This window comes from Melopsittacus undulatus, chromosome 1, assembly GCF_012275295.1.
Source record: "Melopsittacus undulatus isolate bMelUnd1 chromosome 1, bMelUnd1.mat.Z, whole genome shotgun sequence".
NCBI lineage: Eukaryota > Metazoa > Chordata > Aves > Psittaciformes > Psittaculidae > Melopsittacus > Melopsittacus undulatus.
The window spans coordinates 20,514,450-20,532,512 of NC_047527.1; the positions used below are offsets into that span (position 1 = coordinate 20,514,450).

At 34.7% G+C, this 18,063-nt stretch overlaps 1 protein-coding gene across 21 annotated transcripts in view; it reads right to left on the minus strand.

The window, feature by feature from the left end:
- The window catches only part of RIMS2 (regulating synaptic membrane exocytosis 2), a 443,898-nt gene that overhangs the window by 170,451 nt on the left and 255,384 nt on the right, over window positions 1-18,063 (minus strand). For 19 of the 21 annotated variants that reach the window (XM_034066365.1, XM_034065853.1, XM_034066047.1 and 16 more), the window contains 3 exons: window positions 13,619-13,749; window positions 10,587-10,758; window positions 9,853-10,006 (listed from right to left, as the gene is read on the minus strand). In XM_034066365.1, coding sequence (XP_033922256.1) covers window positions 9,853-10,006; window positions 10,587-10,758; window positions 13,619-13,749 — 457 coding nt within the window. Of the gene's footprint in view, window positions 1-1,743; window positions 1,771-9,852; window positions 10,007-10,586; window positions 10,759-13,618; window positions 13,750-18,063 lie in introns of all 21 variants that reach the window. The other 2 variants (XM_034065763.1, XM_034065724.1) reach the window with 1 other exon arrangement.

Here is an 18,063-nt window from a genome sequence, read left to right on the forward strand (position 1 = left end):
TATTTTCTGACATCCACATGACAAGTAAAGTTGGGACTGAGTGGTGCTCACCTCTATTATTAACATACAGGGGAAACAATGCAAGATATAATACCTCCTATATTTCATATATTGTCCAATACTACTTCTGATAATAGGCCTCAAGAGAAGACCAGCACAAGAAGTTTAAAACTACTAAAGCCTGCTATAGCCAACCAACACAGGTGCCAGAATAGACTAGGGCAGGGGACAGAATGAGAGAGAAAATTAAGGTAAGCTTAAATACAGAAGGAAGTGCCAGATTTATGGCTCAGGAATTCTCTGTTTTTCTTATAGAGGAATAAGAAAGCAACTGAGCTTGCCAAGCTGGGAATCCTGACCCTTACAGGAAGCTTTTACAAGGTTCTGTGGACTCTCTGGGGGAACAAAGGGCAGTGCAGCATGCTTATCAGCTCCTTCCCTGAAACTCACAGAAAAACTTCACAACCACTTAAAGTAATATAGCATTGCCTGCAATTGTTCTGTGTTCAAAGCTGACATATAAACCCTAAAATCAGTCTCACAACTGTCTTAAGATTGTGCTCTCTTCTATTTATTCAGTCTGTGCCTGAAGATTCTTACTGTGAACTAATCTCTTATGCAATCCCGCTGTCTACACACCAATCTGTCACTTTATCCTCCTGCAGATAATAGTATCTTTTTTTTAAGTTTTTGACAAATTTCATCTACATTGACAGAGGGGTAGAAATACAAAAATGTAATTGAGTTCCTCCAGGTCTTTCAAAATGGATAGAAAAGACACAAATCAGAATCCCTTAATGAAAAAGAAACACTATTAAGATAAAATGTGTGGCTAATCCACACATAGATAAATCCACAGTCACCACAGCAAACATAGTCTATTCCAATGTTAAGATATCATAAAACATGAGAATAATGTGAGATTCTTTCAGAAGAGAATGGAACAGAAGAAACAGGAGACTAAAGCTAAGTGTAATGGAAACTGAGTTTTATTATTACCACTCTCAAGAAACATCCTGTGGGGGTTTTGTTTCTCTCCACTGTGGTATTGGAACTATTTTCTTACCAATGTGTGCTTCACTTTTTAAACATAACTAAAAGATAATTAGATGAACTAATTCTCAATGAGATTCCCATAATTAAAACTGCAGGAACTGCAAAAATTCCCCCATGAAATGCACTACAACATTTAAGCTTTAAAAAAACTGTACATTATTAATTTGTTTATATTTAATTAAGGCAAACTTCTTAGATACAGCAACTGCGTTTGTAAGCGGAGATTTAAATCAATATGAAACTGTAAAAATATGTATCCATGCAAATACCTATTTTGCCAGTACTTCACTCACCCACCCCATGTCTGTATTCTAAAAATACTTGCACTATTTCTCAAACAGCTGCAATACAACAGAGTTCCTTTTAATATAACTTAAGCAAAATAGCATTTTCCTAGTATAGTTACTAAAGCTCACTACAGATTACCTACCAAGGCTCTACCTAAACTAAAGGCAAGCAAAGCAAATATAGTGCTATAATACTGCTCCAAAATCAATACAAAGACATGAAGATAAAGAAAGAAAGCCAACAAAAGACCTACAAATGAAAAGCAGACAATAAAAGCCAAGAAACATTTAAGCAATTTAGCATCTGCACAATAGGTAGCAAAAGCACATCAATAAATTACCAAATTAAAATCTGCATGTATATGGAAACAATAAGCATTTCTGCATGCTGGAAATTTACCTGAATTATATGAATATAAGCCTTTATCTGGAAAACAAATATTGAAATGAAGTAGTGTCAGGGAAAAATACATGAATCAATACATGTAACAGGGATGTTTATAACCTTAAACTTCCATTATAATTGCTGCTCAAAACTGAAGAATTTGATATGGTAGGCCACATTGATCCAAAACAATAAAACTCAAGCAGCTAGAAGAAATTAAACCACAAAAATGCCAATCACTTCTACGCCAACATTTATATTTAGTAGTCACAGCGGGCTACTAGAGATATTATAGTAATTTCCAATTCTGAAATAAAACTCCACATTTACTGTAAGCAAGCGTTTAACTTTCTAAGGGCAAAATGTATATTCAACTAGGCATATAATACAAGCTGCTATGCTGAAGTTACTGCGCACTGCTATGGGCACCTCAGCAGGAAGTTATTAGCAGAATTTTCCTGAGATGTAGCTACAAATCCTACTTTAAATTTAACAGACTCAGAAGTTATGTTCCAGACAATCCTCTGTCTACAGCTAGGTCGTGATTTGGTAAATATGTAAAATATGTACACATATGAATACCATATCTATATATCATTGTTACCAGTGAATTTAAGAGTCCTGTTTTGAGCACAATTAAATACTTGCAATAGCTTACTTATTGTTTGCATTCCTTAAGTCTAGCTGGTTTATGCATTTTAGCTTTCCATGAAATTATACTAGTTTTTCTGAACTTGACAATATAATAGTATGCAAACATCTGGACATCGGAAATGTGAATTGTTACTTTGTGTTTGCAGATCTTGTATAAGGGACTTCTGTAAGGTAGTATGAACAAGCACAGAAGTCAGAATAACATGAATAGTTATCTTGCCAATAGCAAGACATTATGAATGTTTTATTCCTTACAGTATTACAGACTGACAGTCCATGAGTAAATGATGCATCTCAGGTGACAAGATGTGATAGTGTTAGAGATAAAATAAGACTTTCAATTACTTGCCAACATTCTGTGAAGAATTCACTGGGTGACTAGGTATCTCATAGCCACGCTTTTTCTGACATCCAGGTACTAAATATTTGAATATCTAGACCATATCACTAAAACATCTAATATTCAAAACTTCAAACTGTTTATGTTTTCAAACTGGGTTTCTTAATAAACATAATTTTCATGCTCCGGCTCCATAATTCCGTTAGGCTATACAATTTCAAAGAAATAACAGGGTATTTTTTCATCATTTACAAACTTTTAGATGTGAGTTTTACTGCATAACTTCTCTAATACTTGTATTCCTTGGTATTAATCTCTTCCAGTCACAAATTTCATGCAAAACTGACTCTTCTTTGGGTAAAAAAAATATGAAAAATTAAGTATGAACAAGTTTTCCAGTTTACTCCAGCAACATCAGAAAGCCACACAAATCCATTAACACAGTCTAGAAATTGATTACATAATTAAAAATTATGGACTTTCTGAATTTAACTTCTGGAAAGATCTGTAAAAGTGTAGAGCTTCTTGAAGAGCACGAGAATGTAAAAATACTGCAATTATAATGGGAATGAGGACTAAGGAAGCCCATGTTTTTTCTGTATGGTTACAACACAGAAAAGTCAGTATAGTTTTAAACCTGTCTGAAAACTTCATCAGAACCATCACACTACTATATGAGAATTTATTATGCCTCAACAACAACAACAACAAAATAATAATACACACTACCTTTAGCCAGAAAAGGAAGCTACTATATATACCTACAACTTTGAGAATCTTTTTGAAGGATACCTAACTTGTTATTTATCAACTGCCTAGCAAGGTTGCTTTACCCTATCTATCAAGTTATTTCAGCAAACACTGCTTTTCTTTTATCGTTGTATAACAGAAGAGCAATTTAATAACATAATTCTATCAAGTAACCAGAGCAACAATGTTATAAATAATCAATTCCCTTAAACTGCTTCAAAACAGGTTTTTAAGTATTTCTGTAGTTTAATTAAAATTGTTTAATTTTTCTTTTTTTTAAATTTTCAAACAGCATGGAATTAATACCTTACACAGGTTTATTTTATTAGGAAAAAGAAAAACACTTTGATAGTTTAAGGCCTTTTCAGACACCCCTGTATCATGTTAAATACCTTTTAATTAAAGTATTTAATAAACCATAGATGTACTGGAAATATTAGAAATAAATCATAGGTGTATAATAAATATAGTACTGGTGTATATATCCATATTCTGTGAACAAAAGATCTATGCATGCAAAGATAACGTGCCCAATGCCTGTGCTCCATAAAAGAAAGAGAAAAATTAAGGAAGAAGCATGAAAGAGAAAAAATAAGTGTTATTTTTGCTCTCTAGCATAGAATTCTTATAATACATTCATCATTTACAGTCTGTGTCACTGACCACAAAATGCTCCATATTATAATCCAGAAAGAGTCACTGATGCATGTTTTCATTACCTACTAGTGAACAGCATTATTATAATTCCCTCAAGTAAGACTCAGTGACATTGATTTAAAATCATCCTACTGACTTACCAGATTCCAAACAAACTAAAGGAAATTGCTGAGACAGCAAGATCCTGATTCTGCAGTAAAATGAGACTCACAGAGTTACAAGGAAGACAATTGCTTTCATTGGACAACTGGGGTTTGAAATGCAGGGCTCAGATTTCACAGGGTAATTTTTCAGATACATTGTATCATTGTAATTAATGATTTTTGGTAATGATTTTTAGATGGGATATAAGGAAGAAGTTCTTTACTGTGAGGGTGGTGAGGTGCTGGAATGGCTTGCCCGAGGAAGTTGTGAATCATAGAATCAGTTGGAAAAGACCTGAAGATCATCTAGTTCCACCCCCCCTTGCCATGGCCAGGGACACCTCATACTAAACCATGCCACCCAAGCCTTCATCCAATCTGGTCTCCCTAGCAGTGCTCAAGGCCAGGTGGAGCAAAGACTTGGGTGATATGGTTTAGTGTGAGATGTCCCTCTACATGGCGGGGGGGGTGGAACTGTTTGATCTTAAGGTCCTCTCCAGCCCTAACTATTCTAGGATTCTATGATCCTATGTACTACCAAATGTATTTATTAAATGCCTTATAATGCAGACTTGAAAAATTTAACATTTAAATAATAGAAGAGAGGGCTTGAACTAGCAGTTATAATATTCAACTCATCTGTGATTTGATGGTAGAGTGATGGAACTTTCAAAGAAAATCCCTCAGAACCGATCAATGACAAATCCACCTAAAAATATTTTTCAAAAATTAATATGCAATGGTGTTGTTTATTTGTGAATTCTGTCTCTCAATCTGTTTTTTCTCATCAGATGTAATAATTTTTAGCATTTCCCCAGAAAAAGTAGTTCTGACTTGGAAAAATGTACAAAGCTGACAAAGGCAGATGACAAAAACTATTTATATGATGCAAACACTTTGCTTATGCATTATAGAACATTTGATTCCCATCTGAATGAATAAATAAAATTCAAAAAAGGAACACTATCTTTTGGGTTTTGCATAGTATCCACACATTATTTTGTAGAACACAACTATTCTTAATTTTTCATCCCCACAATTTAAGTAATCACTACTGTAATTTTTCTTCTTCCAATTTTTTTTTCTGTTAATTATAAAAGTAATAAAACTCAAACACCATTTAAAAGAAAGCTATCTCACGGACCATTTATATGCAATCCTGATTTTTCTGGTGTTCAGTTCTTGAAAAAAACACAATTTGATTCATCATTTAGGACACTTCTATATGTTGATTTCTAAACACTGTAATTTCTAAAATCTCTTAGACCTTGTTTTCAGCAGTTGATCTCACATATATTTACTAGTCATCCCTTACTGAGGATGCTCAAATTATAAAACTTCCCTTTGCTTTTTCAAACCATATTGTACATTCCCAAGGCAATTAAAAGGTCTCCTTCCACTCCTGTACATACCTATGCTGTAGCTAGAGAGCTGAAAATGTCTGTTTCTACTGTTACAGTCACATTTCTTCCCTTGTTTGGGCACTTAGCTGTTGTCTGCACTGTACACTTTCTGTGGTATGCAGATCAGTAATTTGGACAGCTTGGGTTTAAAGTTGAAACATCTTAGCATCAGTTACTTTTAGTCCTAAATAATCAGGAAATTCTTATAACATTTGAAGTAAAACAAAAATCTGCTTCTAAACCATATTGAGTCAGTATAAAACTAAAATCAATTGTTGTTCTTTAAAATACATTATATCCCAGTATTCTTTGTCAGCTATACAGCTCAAATTACACTCTGCACACATTACATGAACATAACTGTAAAAGATTGAATGTCTCAGAACTAATTTGATGTCTGTTATCTCTATATCCTGGGCTACATGGAGAGGAAGTATTTTTTGCTTTGTGATCCCATAGTATAAAACCTACTTTATTTCTGTAGCACTTCTCAATAAATCGTAATACTAACAACTTGCATCCCATTGAGCCTTACAACTAGGAACACAACATTAAAAAGACATTCAGTTTTCAGTGCAATCTGTAGTAAGCCTCTTATGTAATGTGAGATGGACCAATAATACTGTGGCCTAACCAACAACAGGAATTCCCAAATATTCTTTTAAATAATCTTTAATTTTCTGTTTACAATCTCTTTTCAGAAGCAATATAAAAAGAAGTGCAGTTTGTCTGTAGTTCTAGTTAATGATATCTGCAGTTCTTAAGGTATGGCTGTTTTTATGTCAAACTTTAGAGAAAATTAAGTAATTTTAAAAATTCACTTCAGAAGTTCAGCACAATAAGTAAAATAGACCTACTCAGTACCTCACATTTCACATAAGAAAAAGTTTAAAATATACTCATTGGAAAAGCAGTCAGTTTATGAAAATCTGGAGTATAATTAGCTGAATGACCTAGGAAGCCATAATTCTATGTTCTATATTAGTTTCAGTTTCTAAGTAGATTTATTTAAAAAATATAAAGAAAAAGCATCATTAGGAAGGTAATGGATTGTATGGATCAGAGGACTGGGCACGAGAAGGTGGACAGTTGGTTTAGATCAGTCTGTACCACAACATAATGCCTACTCAAAGTTATTGAGAGATAAATATATGTAGAAACTAAGATACTGCCTCTGAAAGCTGGTTCATTAAAAATGGCATATGAGGCTCTGTGGGAAGCTTGCACAGTGCTACTGGCAATCTGTAAATATAGGAATTCAGTCTTCAGAGCTGACAGCCTGCACTTCGTCAGGAACAGTACAATTCAGTGATGTTAAAAAGAGAAGTAAGTAGTAAGTGTAGGTGGTTCTTTTAAACTACCTTTAGAGGATAACATGTAAGTATTGTCTTCAATTATAATATTTGTAGCTACTTGGCAATCATGAGGATAAGAAATCTTAGATGTGTAGATGTCTATCTATACAAACAACAAACAACCTTGCAATTCAAAATATCTCTCTTGTTATTTCTTACATTAGCAATTCTTTGGGACATGCAATAAAGTACTTCATCTTGCAATCATTATCTATACATAGAGGTATCACAAAAATGAACAAAATGTGGGAGGACTGAAGTGTTCAGGTTTTGTAGCCTCAGAAATTGAAATCAGCCTACTGTGTAACAGCACATTATGTGCTACAAGATGTGCTTTGAAAAAGATAGACAAACTTGCTAGACATGTTTTCTCTTCATTCTGAAGAACTTTTCCACATTGTTGTAATATGCCACTGGGTAACACATATTTCATATATAAGAGTTATTATTGAAGGACACAAAAAAGCTTCAGACACAAAATCCTAAGATACTGAGTTTAACTTGACATTCTTTTGAAACCTCAAAAAAAAACCCTAAAAAAATCAGACTTCTATATGCTATTAATATATTATCAATATTTTACTTAGTGAAGGCAAACAGTCATACGATGTGATATCCACATTTCAACAGTCCTCTGGTGTTGACATTTAGGGTGGGAAGAGCTTTTTGGAGGCCATATGGTCCAATAGCCGTTTCAGCCTTGGCCAACTTATTGCTTATGACCTTGCACAGTTGAGTTCTGTGTATTTCCAACAGGATATTCCACCACTTCTCTGAATACCAAGAAATACTTTTATTTCAATTTCAGAGGTGTGACACTAATTTTAAAATAATTATCTTTTAACTGCTAAAGGATTCTGCTGCCTTTGCAGAACTCTGACTAGATGCTACATTTCCATTTGGATGCCTCTCCAGTTCTCAGAAAGAAGGGATTTTAATTTCAAGAAACCTTGTTCTGTATACGTAAAAGTATCTGTTTAAACTGAAAATTATTTATGACACACAAGGATTCGAGAAGTGCATATATTAACAGGACACTAGAGAAAATCCTTCTTTAAGGGATCCCAATCTCAGTATAAATGCAAATAGCATCATTTATTGTAGGAGTATGTGAATTCTCCAGCAAACACAGTGAACTTGTGACATTGCTTATTTGGCTGAAACTTTTAGAACATCAAGTTGTCAAAGACCACTCTGGGAACAGCCAAGTTAAATCATCGTCACGGAAAAGCAGAACTTGTTTTTAATAAACACAGTGATGTCCTTCCCTCTACATTTCCAGACAGGCATTTAAGATTGTTCAGTTGAATGCATTCAGTATTAACATTAGTGTTAGTATTTAAAAAACTTTCAAATATTGAGTCAATATCATTAAAAAGGTCTTTAGTCAAATATTACAACAATCCTTTCCAAATAAAACAGTTACACTTTAATTCATTCGTCATAGCAGTTATTACATAGTCAGGAATTACTACTGCAGGACTGAATATTTCCTGAAAACCAGTAGTTCACTAACTTCACATACAAGGAGATGCTGAAATGTCTAGCTGGTCTGCAAAGTAATTGTACATGGAAAATTTAACTTCCTAAAATGTATTTCAAAGTGGCCAAAAAGATAGAAGAAAAATAATTTTAAAACTTTACCTGAACAACAGTCATGGTACTTGAGATGACTGAAGATAACTGAACTGAAACAGAACTTTTACGTATTAACTATCATTTCTTTCCTTCTTTCGTGCATAAGTATTACCTTACAGCTTGAAGGCTATGCACTGTAACTCTCTGTTAATGTATCCATCTCAGAATATTATGATATGGAGCATTTTAGTAGTTCTCATCATCCAACGCACAGACACAAAGCCTGTCAACTACATGAAATACTTGCATACAAGGTATTATTTAATAAGAGTCCACATAGAACATATGAAATATCCAAGCTTGTTTGCATGGCTACACATGCATATATTTCTGTGAGTTTGTGTGTAACATACACACAAACAAACTCATATACAATGACTCAAAAAAACCCTAAGAATTCTTAGAAATATGTTTTGGTTTGTTGGGTTTTTTTTTTGTTTGTTTTTTATTTCTTTAATATCAGTGTCAACTGATATTTTATACTGTTAATTCAGTGAAGGATAGCTTTCAATCATTGACAATACTGAACAGGTAAACTAGAGAAACAGTTAAACTGGAGAAACAAGTATTAAGGAACCAGATCTCTACTTTTTATTATTTCATTTTTATGCATGCATTTTTATTAGCATATTACATATACTCTATTTTCAAATTATCTACTGATAACATCAAACTACTGTGGAGTAAGTATACCAGATTTTAAAAGAAGAAAATTCCATTAAAAGTAATTCCATTTGTGAATGTTACCATGTAAAATAGAATCAAAACAAGGCAACAAGCCATGGTATTAATTTAGTCACAAATTATGATAAATACAGGTCACTTTATTCTTAAGAAGTATGAGAAAAGTCCTGTACATTCAAACAATGACATTATAAATATAGAAGATAGGACTTCAAGATAAAAACAGCACACTGCAAAACACCAAGATAATTTGCACAAGCTCAGGAACTGAACTGGGTAGTCTCATACAAAAAACACAACAAAACAAACCTGGTGTATTGCACAATGTTCAATATTGCCATTTGTAGCATTGTCAGACTATCAGTAATCATAAATGAAGTAATTCATACTAGCTACAAACAAACATACAAATTCTGACAGCTTCCCATCTACAAGAATTAAATATACTTTACATATTAATTCAAATGAACTACACACAGTGAGTAAAACTAGCAACCTACTTTGTAACCTTCGTGTGGGACTCTCTCCATGGAGCTGTCTGCGTGGCAAATATGGTGAGGGATGGGGAAGTGGCAATGAAGAGACATCATGTGTCTGAAGTTTGTACCAGTGAGGTTCATCATCTAGTAATGCTGTCTCTAACTCAATAAGAATCTAAAAGAGAAAAAAAAGGTTAAAAGAAGGAAAGCATTACATAACAGAATATTTTACATAGCAATTTTAAAATGCAGCTATTTTAAAAAAAGATATGCTCATAAATTTTGTTCTATTATTTGCTCATTGTTAAGGACTTTGTCTGAATTTTTATAAAACTCTTCCATTTAACATGAAAGAAGTTTCTGTGCCTTTTACAACCCTAAATGTACTGAAAATCTTTCACACAACCTTCATTACCTTATGACAATATTTACAGCTTTCAATTATCTTGCAGCAAGTCAGGCACCAACATTCCAATATTTTGGTAAAATATAGCTGTGGATAATAGGGATTTTTAAAAAACAGTTCTAAAAGAAATTGAAAAACCATGTGCATGTTGTTACTGAAACAAAACAGAAAGAATCTCATGCGACTAGAGCAAGATCACCATTTGTTTACTACTAAGTGACATAAGGACAAATATTCAACAATTTAAACCAATTTTGCTTTGCCACAATTCATAATTTTTGCAAAAATACTGTATGTAGACAAGAATATGTGAGCAACCATGTTTCTATAACTACCAATAATTGTATACCTCTCCTAAAAATTCACTTTCTTCCTCTCGAACTCGTGCTTGGTCCCAAAGAGTAATTTCTAACATTCGTTCTCTAAACTCTCTCCGATGAACTGGAGAATAAATGAATGTCTGATTCCACTTAGGTTCCAATGTTTTCTTTACTGTTTTTGTTCTTCTTTTATTTTTATCACTGAAAAAAAAATCAGAGATTAAAAATGTTCAAAAGACCATTCTATTTAATAAGCATATCAGGGAAAGTAGAAAATCTTAAATCAGCAGTACTTTCTGTAGTATTACAGACACTATAATCTATGTCAGGATTAGTCCTTTGTTATAAAATAAAAATCAGCACGTATATTGAGAACAATTTATGATTTCATATTAAAAAATAATGTTAGGTGATTTCCAGTTCATGTGCCAATTCTAATTTTCAGAAGTTCCCTGAAAACCAGAAAGGCTTTAATATGTTTGTTATGAAACCAGCATCTTATAAAGCAATATACATATAGTAGTTGGACTTGATAATCTTAAAGTTCTTCTCCAACCTAGCTGATTTTATGATTCTGTAAATGGGATTTCCATGAGGCACAGTCTAACAGTAGAACATGTAAGCAGACAACATTGGGTATAATAAAAATCTGCATTTCAGATAAGCTAGCCAGCTGGTTCACTCAGACTTCCAGTCGTACACTGGCCAGCTTAAACTGGAGAGCAGGATGGAGCAGCTGGCCCACATGAAGGAATGGTCAGGGAGCTGCAGGCAGTGTGGGTCCTTTCCCATAGGGTGTTCCTGAGCAATGGCTCCGCCACTGGGAAACCAGAAGCCCTGAAAATGAGTCATATGTGTTTATACAGGAAGACTGGAAGCAACAGTGTTCTCAAAGCAGTTCCCAAAATCCTCTGGGTCACCCCAACAAGCCACACAGGTTGAAGGTGGCTCTCTCCTACTGGTTGGCCTTATATTGTGGAGCCTGGTAAGGTCTCCATACAAGGCTACCATGGAATTCCTGGCTCTGGCTCCGTGGTGCTGTTGAAAGCAATGTGTTTTGCAGAATATTTCTGCTTGAAAGAATTAGTATTTTCTGATGGAGACAAGTTTCCCTGGAAAACACCCACGCTCCTTCTACTGAGAATACTGATGACAAGATTTCTTATAACAATGCTTAATTTTAAACCTGCGGATTGCTGCATACTGCAGCTGCATACTAATTTATGTGAATTTTTTAATACGGCAATGCAGATACTCTCCATTTACAAACACTCGCAAGTATACTGTAGTTATTTCATATCTGAACTGTTACTTAGAAGCTGGATCAAAATATTAACTAAGAAATAATATTTTCAGACACATTATTTAAACAAATAATGTAATTATTTCTATTATACTAAAGATTTGTTTGCCCTTGAGAACTGAAATAAGTTACATTGGATAAGCTTTTCCAATGAAATTTGTTTAATCAAAGAGAGCTGAGTACCTTCATCTAATTAAACGCTTGACTTATTTAAGTGCATTTTACCTCTGGCACGTTTCCTTCTGCTACAGAAGAAATATGTTGTTGCTTACTTTGCCTTTACTTCTAAGAAAAGGAAAGTGAATTTGTATATCAAAAAAACCCAAAACAAACCATAAGAGCTCCATAAGAGAAATTGCTGATTCTTACATAAGTGATAGAAAACACATGCAACAATTAAAAAAAAATTTCTTAATACTTGACATATATGGGAAACACTAGTATAGCTTAATAAAATTTACTGTTACATAACTTTTTCTATCTGTATACTTGAATTATTTAATTAAATATTTTTCTTCTATGTATTTTTAGTTATTACAGTTTTCATTGTGAAACATTCTGAATGCAGACATTTTTGGTAGCTTTATTAATCTTGAAAAAACAGATAAGTTTATTTAAGCAGACCTAGTTCTCAGCACAGCTTCAGCATCTCCAAACACACTGCAGCAATCTGAACAACTAAGAACCTAGTCAAACAGACAGTTCAAATAATGGTGAGCCCAAGACAATCCATCTAAAATCTTTTTGTCATCAATGATATAGAAAATTTTACAGTCACAGCAAATTTTCTTGTCAACCTTTGGTAAACAGTGAAAATAGAAAAGCAGTGTCTCAAAATCCTGAATAGCTTTGTTTCCTGCTGAAGTTAACTAGTACTGGAGATAGTTAGCATCTCCCTAGTTTAGCTATTAGAAAAAGCAAAGGATGTAAAAATATAAACTGTAAAGTTACACTGATCTTTTACATACTGTGTCAGGTTAAATCTTTGAATTATTTGGTTGATACACTGCAAAATAAAGCTAAACATGTTCCCTTACTGATACAATCTTTGGAAATACCGATTAAAAAAAAAATAAATGTGAAACACATACTTTCTTTTGCTGTTCTACTCACTGCCTAAGTTGAAATGGCTGAAAATCATGGACTAAAAAATGAAGGAACTCTTCAGGAAAAAGGGTCCCTACCACAGTTCTATAGTTTGATTTTCCCTAAATGCAGATATATAATGCCAGTCCAGATTAATATCAGTCCTGTGCTTTATGGGAAGTTTTCAAGGTGCATCTGGGAAATCTCGGCTGAGTCACCTATTCTGTAATATGAAATCAATGGGTTTCAGCTGCCAAACCTGTTCCTACTTTGTTATGTAAACACAGGGCAATCCAGACGGCTGGACTGATCAGTCCAGAAATGTGTAAATCTAACTTCGTAGCATTTTATTTGCATGAGGCAGGAATAACTGCCAAAGGAAATAAGGATATTATAAGAAACTAATAACATTCTTTGCAAATATCAGATCCCCATGCAATGACATAGATTTACGTTTCCTATTCTATTCAGTATTGAATAAAGTCTCCAGTGAAAGTGAGTATGTGTTTAGTTCAAAGACACACTGCTGTTACATAGCACGTTTGATAAAGAAATTCCAAACTGTAATATTTTTCGATACAAATATATATATATGTAAACTCAGCTATGCATGCTCTCTGAGCATCAGATGAATTCTTTCTCAAATGCTCCTTGTCTTTGTGTTCACCCTACCTTCTGTCTGGAAGAAAGTAAATTTTAACATAAGGATTCCTTGGCCTCCCATCTTCCCTTGAAGGAAGATCCTTTGCTCCCAGTATCGTCACTATTAACTGATGACCAACCTTGTCATACCACAGTTTTATCTGTAATGAGAAAATATGAATTAATGAACTCATTTCACCAACAAATTATCATATTAATCCTTAACATCAATTTTGCTCATAAGCTTCTATTTATATTGGTTACTTAAACAGAAAAGATCATGTTCTACTTTGTATTTATAACAAAGCACACAAATAAATTAATACTATAGTAGCTTCAGTATTTACCAGGAGTCAGTATTTTTTTTTAAAATCCCTGTACAATAAGTACATTATTTCATACTAATATTTTTTCACAATGGTTAGGATTATTCTTTCTTGGCAATGATACTGTACTACCTCCATTACTGATATATGATATTCATATATATACATTTCTAAGAAGTTTATGCACAATGAGTGAATTCATTTTTCACATCCTGTTGTGCTGGAAAGACTATGGGATAAGACCATAAATATTTCAAAACTCTAAATATTTTTCAAGATGCAAAGACTCATCCTGAAATTATAGAGGGCCTCCAGAAATTGTAAGAGAGCAAGGCCCTGTAGCCCAACACTCTTCACAGTCCAACTCAGCAACAACAAGGCAAAACCTACTCTCACTCGCCTGTAGAAATTATTATTAATCACTATTAGACATGGTCTGCTATCCTGTTTAACTATCTGCTATTTAGCTATTTCGGTTTGAATACTATAGCTGCAAATACATTATTCAAGGAGAAGATGTATCTATTTTAGAGCATGGAAGGGAGACATGGTGCAGTTAGGACCAAGGCTTTCCAAATAGCAAGGGAGTCACTACATAGTAGTACAAATGTAGTATTAGTAACTACAGCTGACAGGGGAAGCTCTCTTCATGGAGAGCTTTCCATGACACAGGACAAATTAGGACATTTAGAGGAAACACTGTTCTTGACTGAACTTACAGGGATCTAAGAGAATAACGCCCAACTACATGACCAACCAAAAAGTGCACTTTTAGGCATAAATATGCCGTGGCTAAGGTAAACAAAGCCAGGGGACAGAGCCCATCTTGCATCGCTTCAGAGACAAGGTCTCCATCTGCTGTCATAGCTCTTCACCTTCAGCCTTTTAGTCACTTAAAGAAAGGTCTTGGCACAATTCTCAAGACTTTTGACCCACCAAGAGGCTGATTTCCCTAATACTTGAGTGAGAGTACACTGACACAACTCAACCAATGGTGGCAGTGTACTTCTTCCTTCTGCATTACTTCAGATCTCGCAACTCCTGTAGCCATCAGCCAGCAGTGTTTGAGTTGATACAAAAAAGGGGAGGATATCTGTTCTCTATTTGCCTGTCATTGACCCTGCTACTGATTTTACAAGTTTCTGGTACCAACAGGTAAAGGGCTCTAAAGCAGAAAACTGTGTGACAGAAATTACCTTTGATAAGACTTAAGAGAGTTCTAGATGCTGTTCCTACACTCCTGTAAAGCAAGGGGCTCTGTCAGTATTTTTTCTACACTGAGTATTTATCTGGACTACTAGGTATCTTCATCCAACCACAGATCACAAGTAGCAAGCTTGGCACCAACTGTAAATCCAAAGCAAAGTTTTAATGATCTCTGAAATGAGAGTCAACATAAATGTTCTCTAACACTAAATGAAGCTCCCAGGGTTCCTTGGGAGTACTTTGGCAAAGGACAGTCTTGGCTAATCTGACACTCCAGGGGTAGTAGCACTAAAGACAATATTCATCTGCTTTTTAGGAAAAATTATCCTTGCTTAAGCAGAATGGAACATATATGCGATCCAGATACTATTATGAACTATTACTAAGTGAAGATGAGATAATCAAGACATGGGTGCCAAAAATATAACCAGAATTATGCATTCATATCCAAGCTAAGTATTTCTTCACTATATTTGTTTGAGATTGATTTTTTTTTCAGGAAAACTTCAGTAAAAATGTTTGAGAACTACTCTAAGCAAAAGGTTAAATCATCTGACACCATTTCTTTGAGATGCTCTAACACCTGTGGTTTAGAACAAGAACTCAAATTCGTGATGACTTACACCTTCTACTTTTCTCTCAGAACTGTGAAAAAGAAAAAATAAAAAAAAAGCGTGTACATAATGGGCATATTTTCTCTGTAATTCAGCTTGTTATAGGATAGGTCAGGAGGCAGAATCATGAGTAGAAGGTGAATTCTCTTGTGTGTTCACACTGCTAGCACTCCAATATATACAGCACGTGCACTTGTAACGCAAGAATTCATTTGACTTGGATGCAAAGAGAAGAAAGGAAGAAACTGGAAGTGAGAGAATGGACAAAGAACCCCATGGAGGAGGAGGACTGGATTGCATTCTCATGGGGTCAGAAGAAGTAAGAAAGGAGAGGATGGGATTGCATTCTTGTGGGGTCAGAAGAAAATGGACAAATCAGAAACTCCTTTAGAATTACTGGAAAAGTAATGGATACAGGATGTTTCTTGGTCAAACACTGGAAGAACAGAGCCATTAATGTCAGGGACCACAGGAGAACAGAGGGGAAAAACCAGACTGAATGAGAAATGGAATGAGGTGACAAAAGAAACAGCCATTCTGTAACTGGTACAAAATAACATTGCACAGAGAGATTGGCATGAAATAAAATCTGATAAGAAGTCAAGGTGGAAAATTGGAAAGGAAAATGAGAAATAAGGCTCTTAACTAGCATACTGAACATGGAAAATGAGTTTGGGAATAGGACTGAGCTAATTCTGACTCTCCTGTGCACAAGTACCATGACAATATTCAGATGGTATGGCATTTTCCTACAAGAACCTTTTCTATTCGCAAGGAAATAAAAAGGCCACCCATTAAGACAGCCAGGTGCAGTCCAAGAGAACTAGATTCCATCCCTTCCTCTTTCCCTGAGGCCTTGTGTATCAAGGCATAGATCCCTTGAAACATTTTTTAAAGTATTTACAAATTGTATGTTCTTCATTCTCTGGGAGTCTGGCGTGAGACCCTGAAGCCTGATTTGTAGTACTAAGTATTGAAATTGAAGTCTGTGGTGTATATTATGCCTGGACAGAACCTGGTTGTCTCAGACTCTGATCACAGTTTCTCAATTCTTAATCAATAAATGCAGGACAATCCTACCACACTTACAGATTACTATACATATTCTACATGTGAAATAAATATGGGATAGCACACATATAACTGAAAAGTTGATGAAGAAACTATTTTTTTCTTGAGTTGTATGAGAAATGATTCCTAACACCAAAAAGTGAACACTGAATTATTCAATCTATAGAATGTCCATTCCACAAGAATGTATAGATGTGATAGTCAACATTTAAAGACTTAAGAAGCTGACTAACAGCAGTATTTACAAACCCTCCATTCAGTAGGTTTTTTACACACACAGGAATTGACACTTTTAAAAGCTTACGACGTCTAAGACTCTGTGATGATGCAGTCCCGATCTAAATGAAGGAAAGGGCAAGCCATAATTTCAACACTTTCACCACAGAAATACCGTGATAGCTGTTTATAATGTGGAAGCTAGCACCTGTAAAAAAAAAAATCTTGAACAGGATTTTGTCTACCTAGGTAACTTAGGATGTAGAAACCTAGAATTCACATAAGAAGCGATCCTGAATGGTTTCTTTTCATTTAGTGTTGAAGTCCTGGAAACTTAATTGCCACACACACATGCTTGTATACTTTTCTTCTGTTCTGAAGACCACTGTGAGATGGTCTTCTACCTGCAAAGTGGTGCATCTGTTGCACTTCTTGAGACAGGCTTCCAGGTAAGAATACCTGTCATGTAGAGAGCAAGACCAAAGAGCTCTTCTGCAGTCTGGTGATGAGGGTAGTCATAGGGGGGGAAAAGAGATGAGGGTCTGGTCACAGCTTCATAGGATTCTATCAGTTTTTATACAAGTGTGGTCAAATACAAGATCAATATATATTCTGCGTAACAGGTCTGCAATCTGCTACACCAAAATTAAGCTTTCTTTGCTATCACCTCACACACATTCCCAGCCACACAGTATTTCAGCTTCAAATGAGAATTCATACTCCAGAAAAGAAAGGGATGCGCAACAGCTTGATTATAATAAAGGCACTTCTGGTGAGAAGAGAGACTGGTTCAAACTCTTCAGTCTAAATAGGGCTTAAACCACTAATGTCTTATTTCTGGAATGAGCATCCTACACGTAGAAAGGTATATAAAAGCTGACTGCTGATGTTGCATTCTGAGAAATGAGGATACAAGTGTCTAGTATTCCTGTTTGGTCCTCTGTGGCATCAGAAAAAGACTGTTGTCTCTGGAGAGCCAACTAACCCTGTGGAGTAGCCTAAGTTTCAAATAGTGTTAATAGGGTGTCCTTTATTTGGGCTG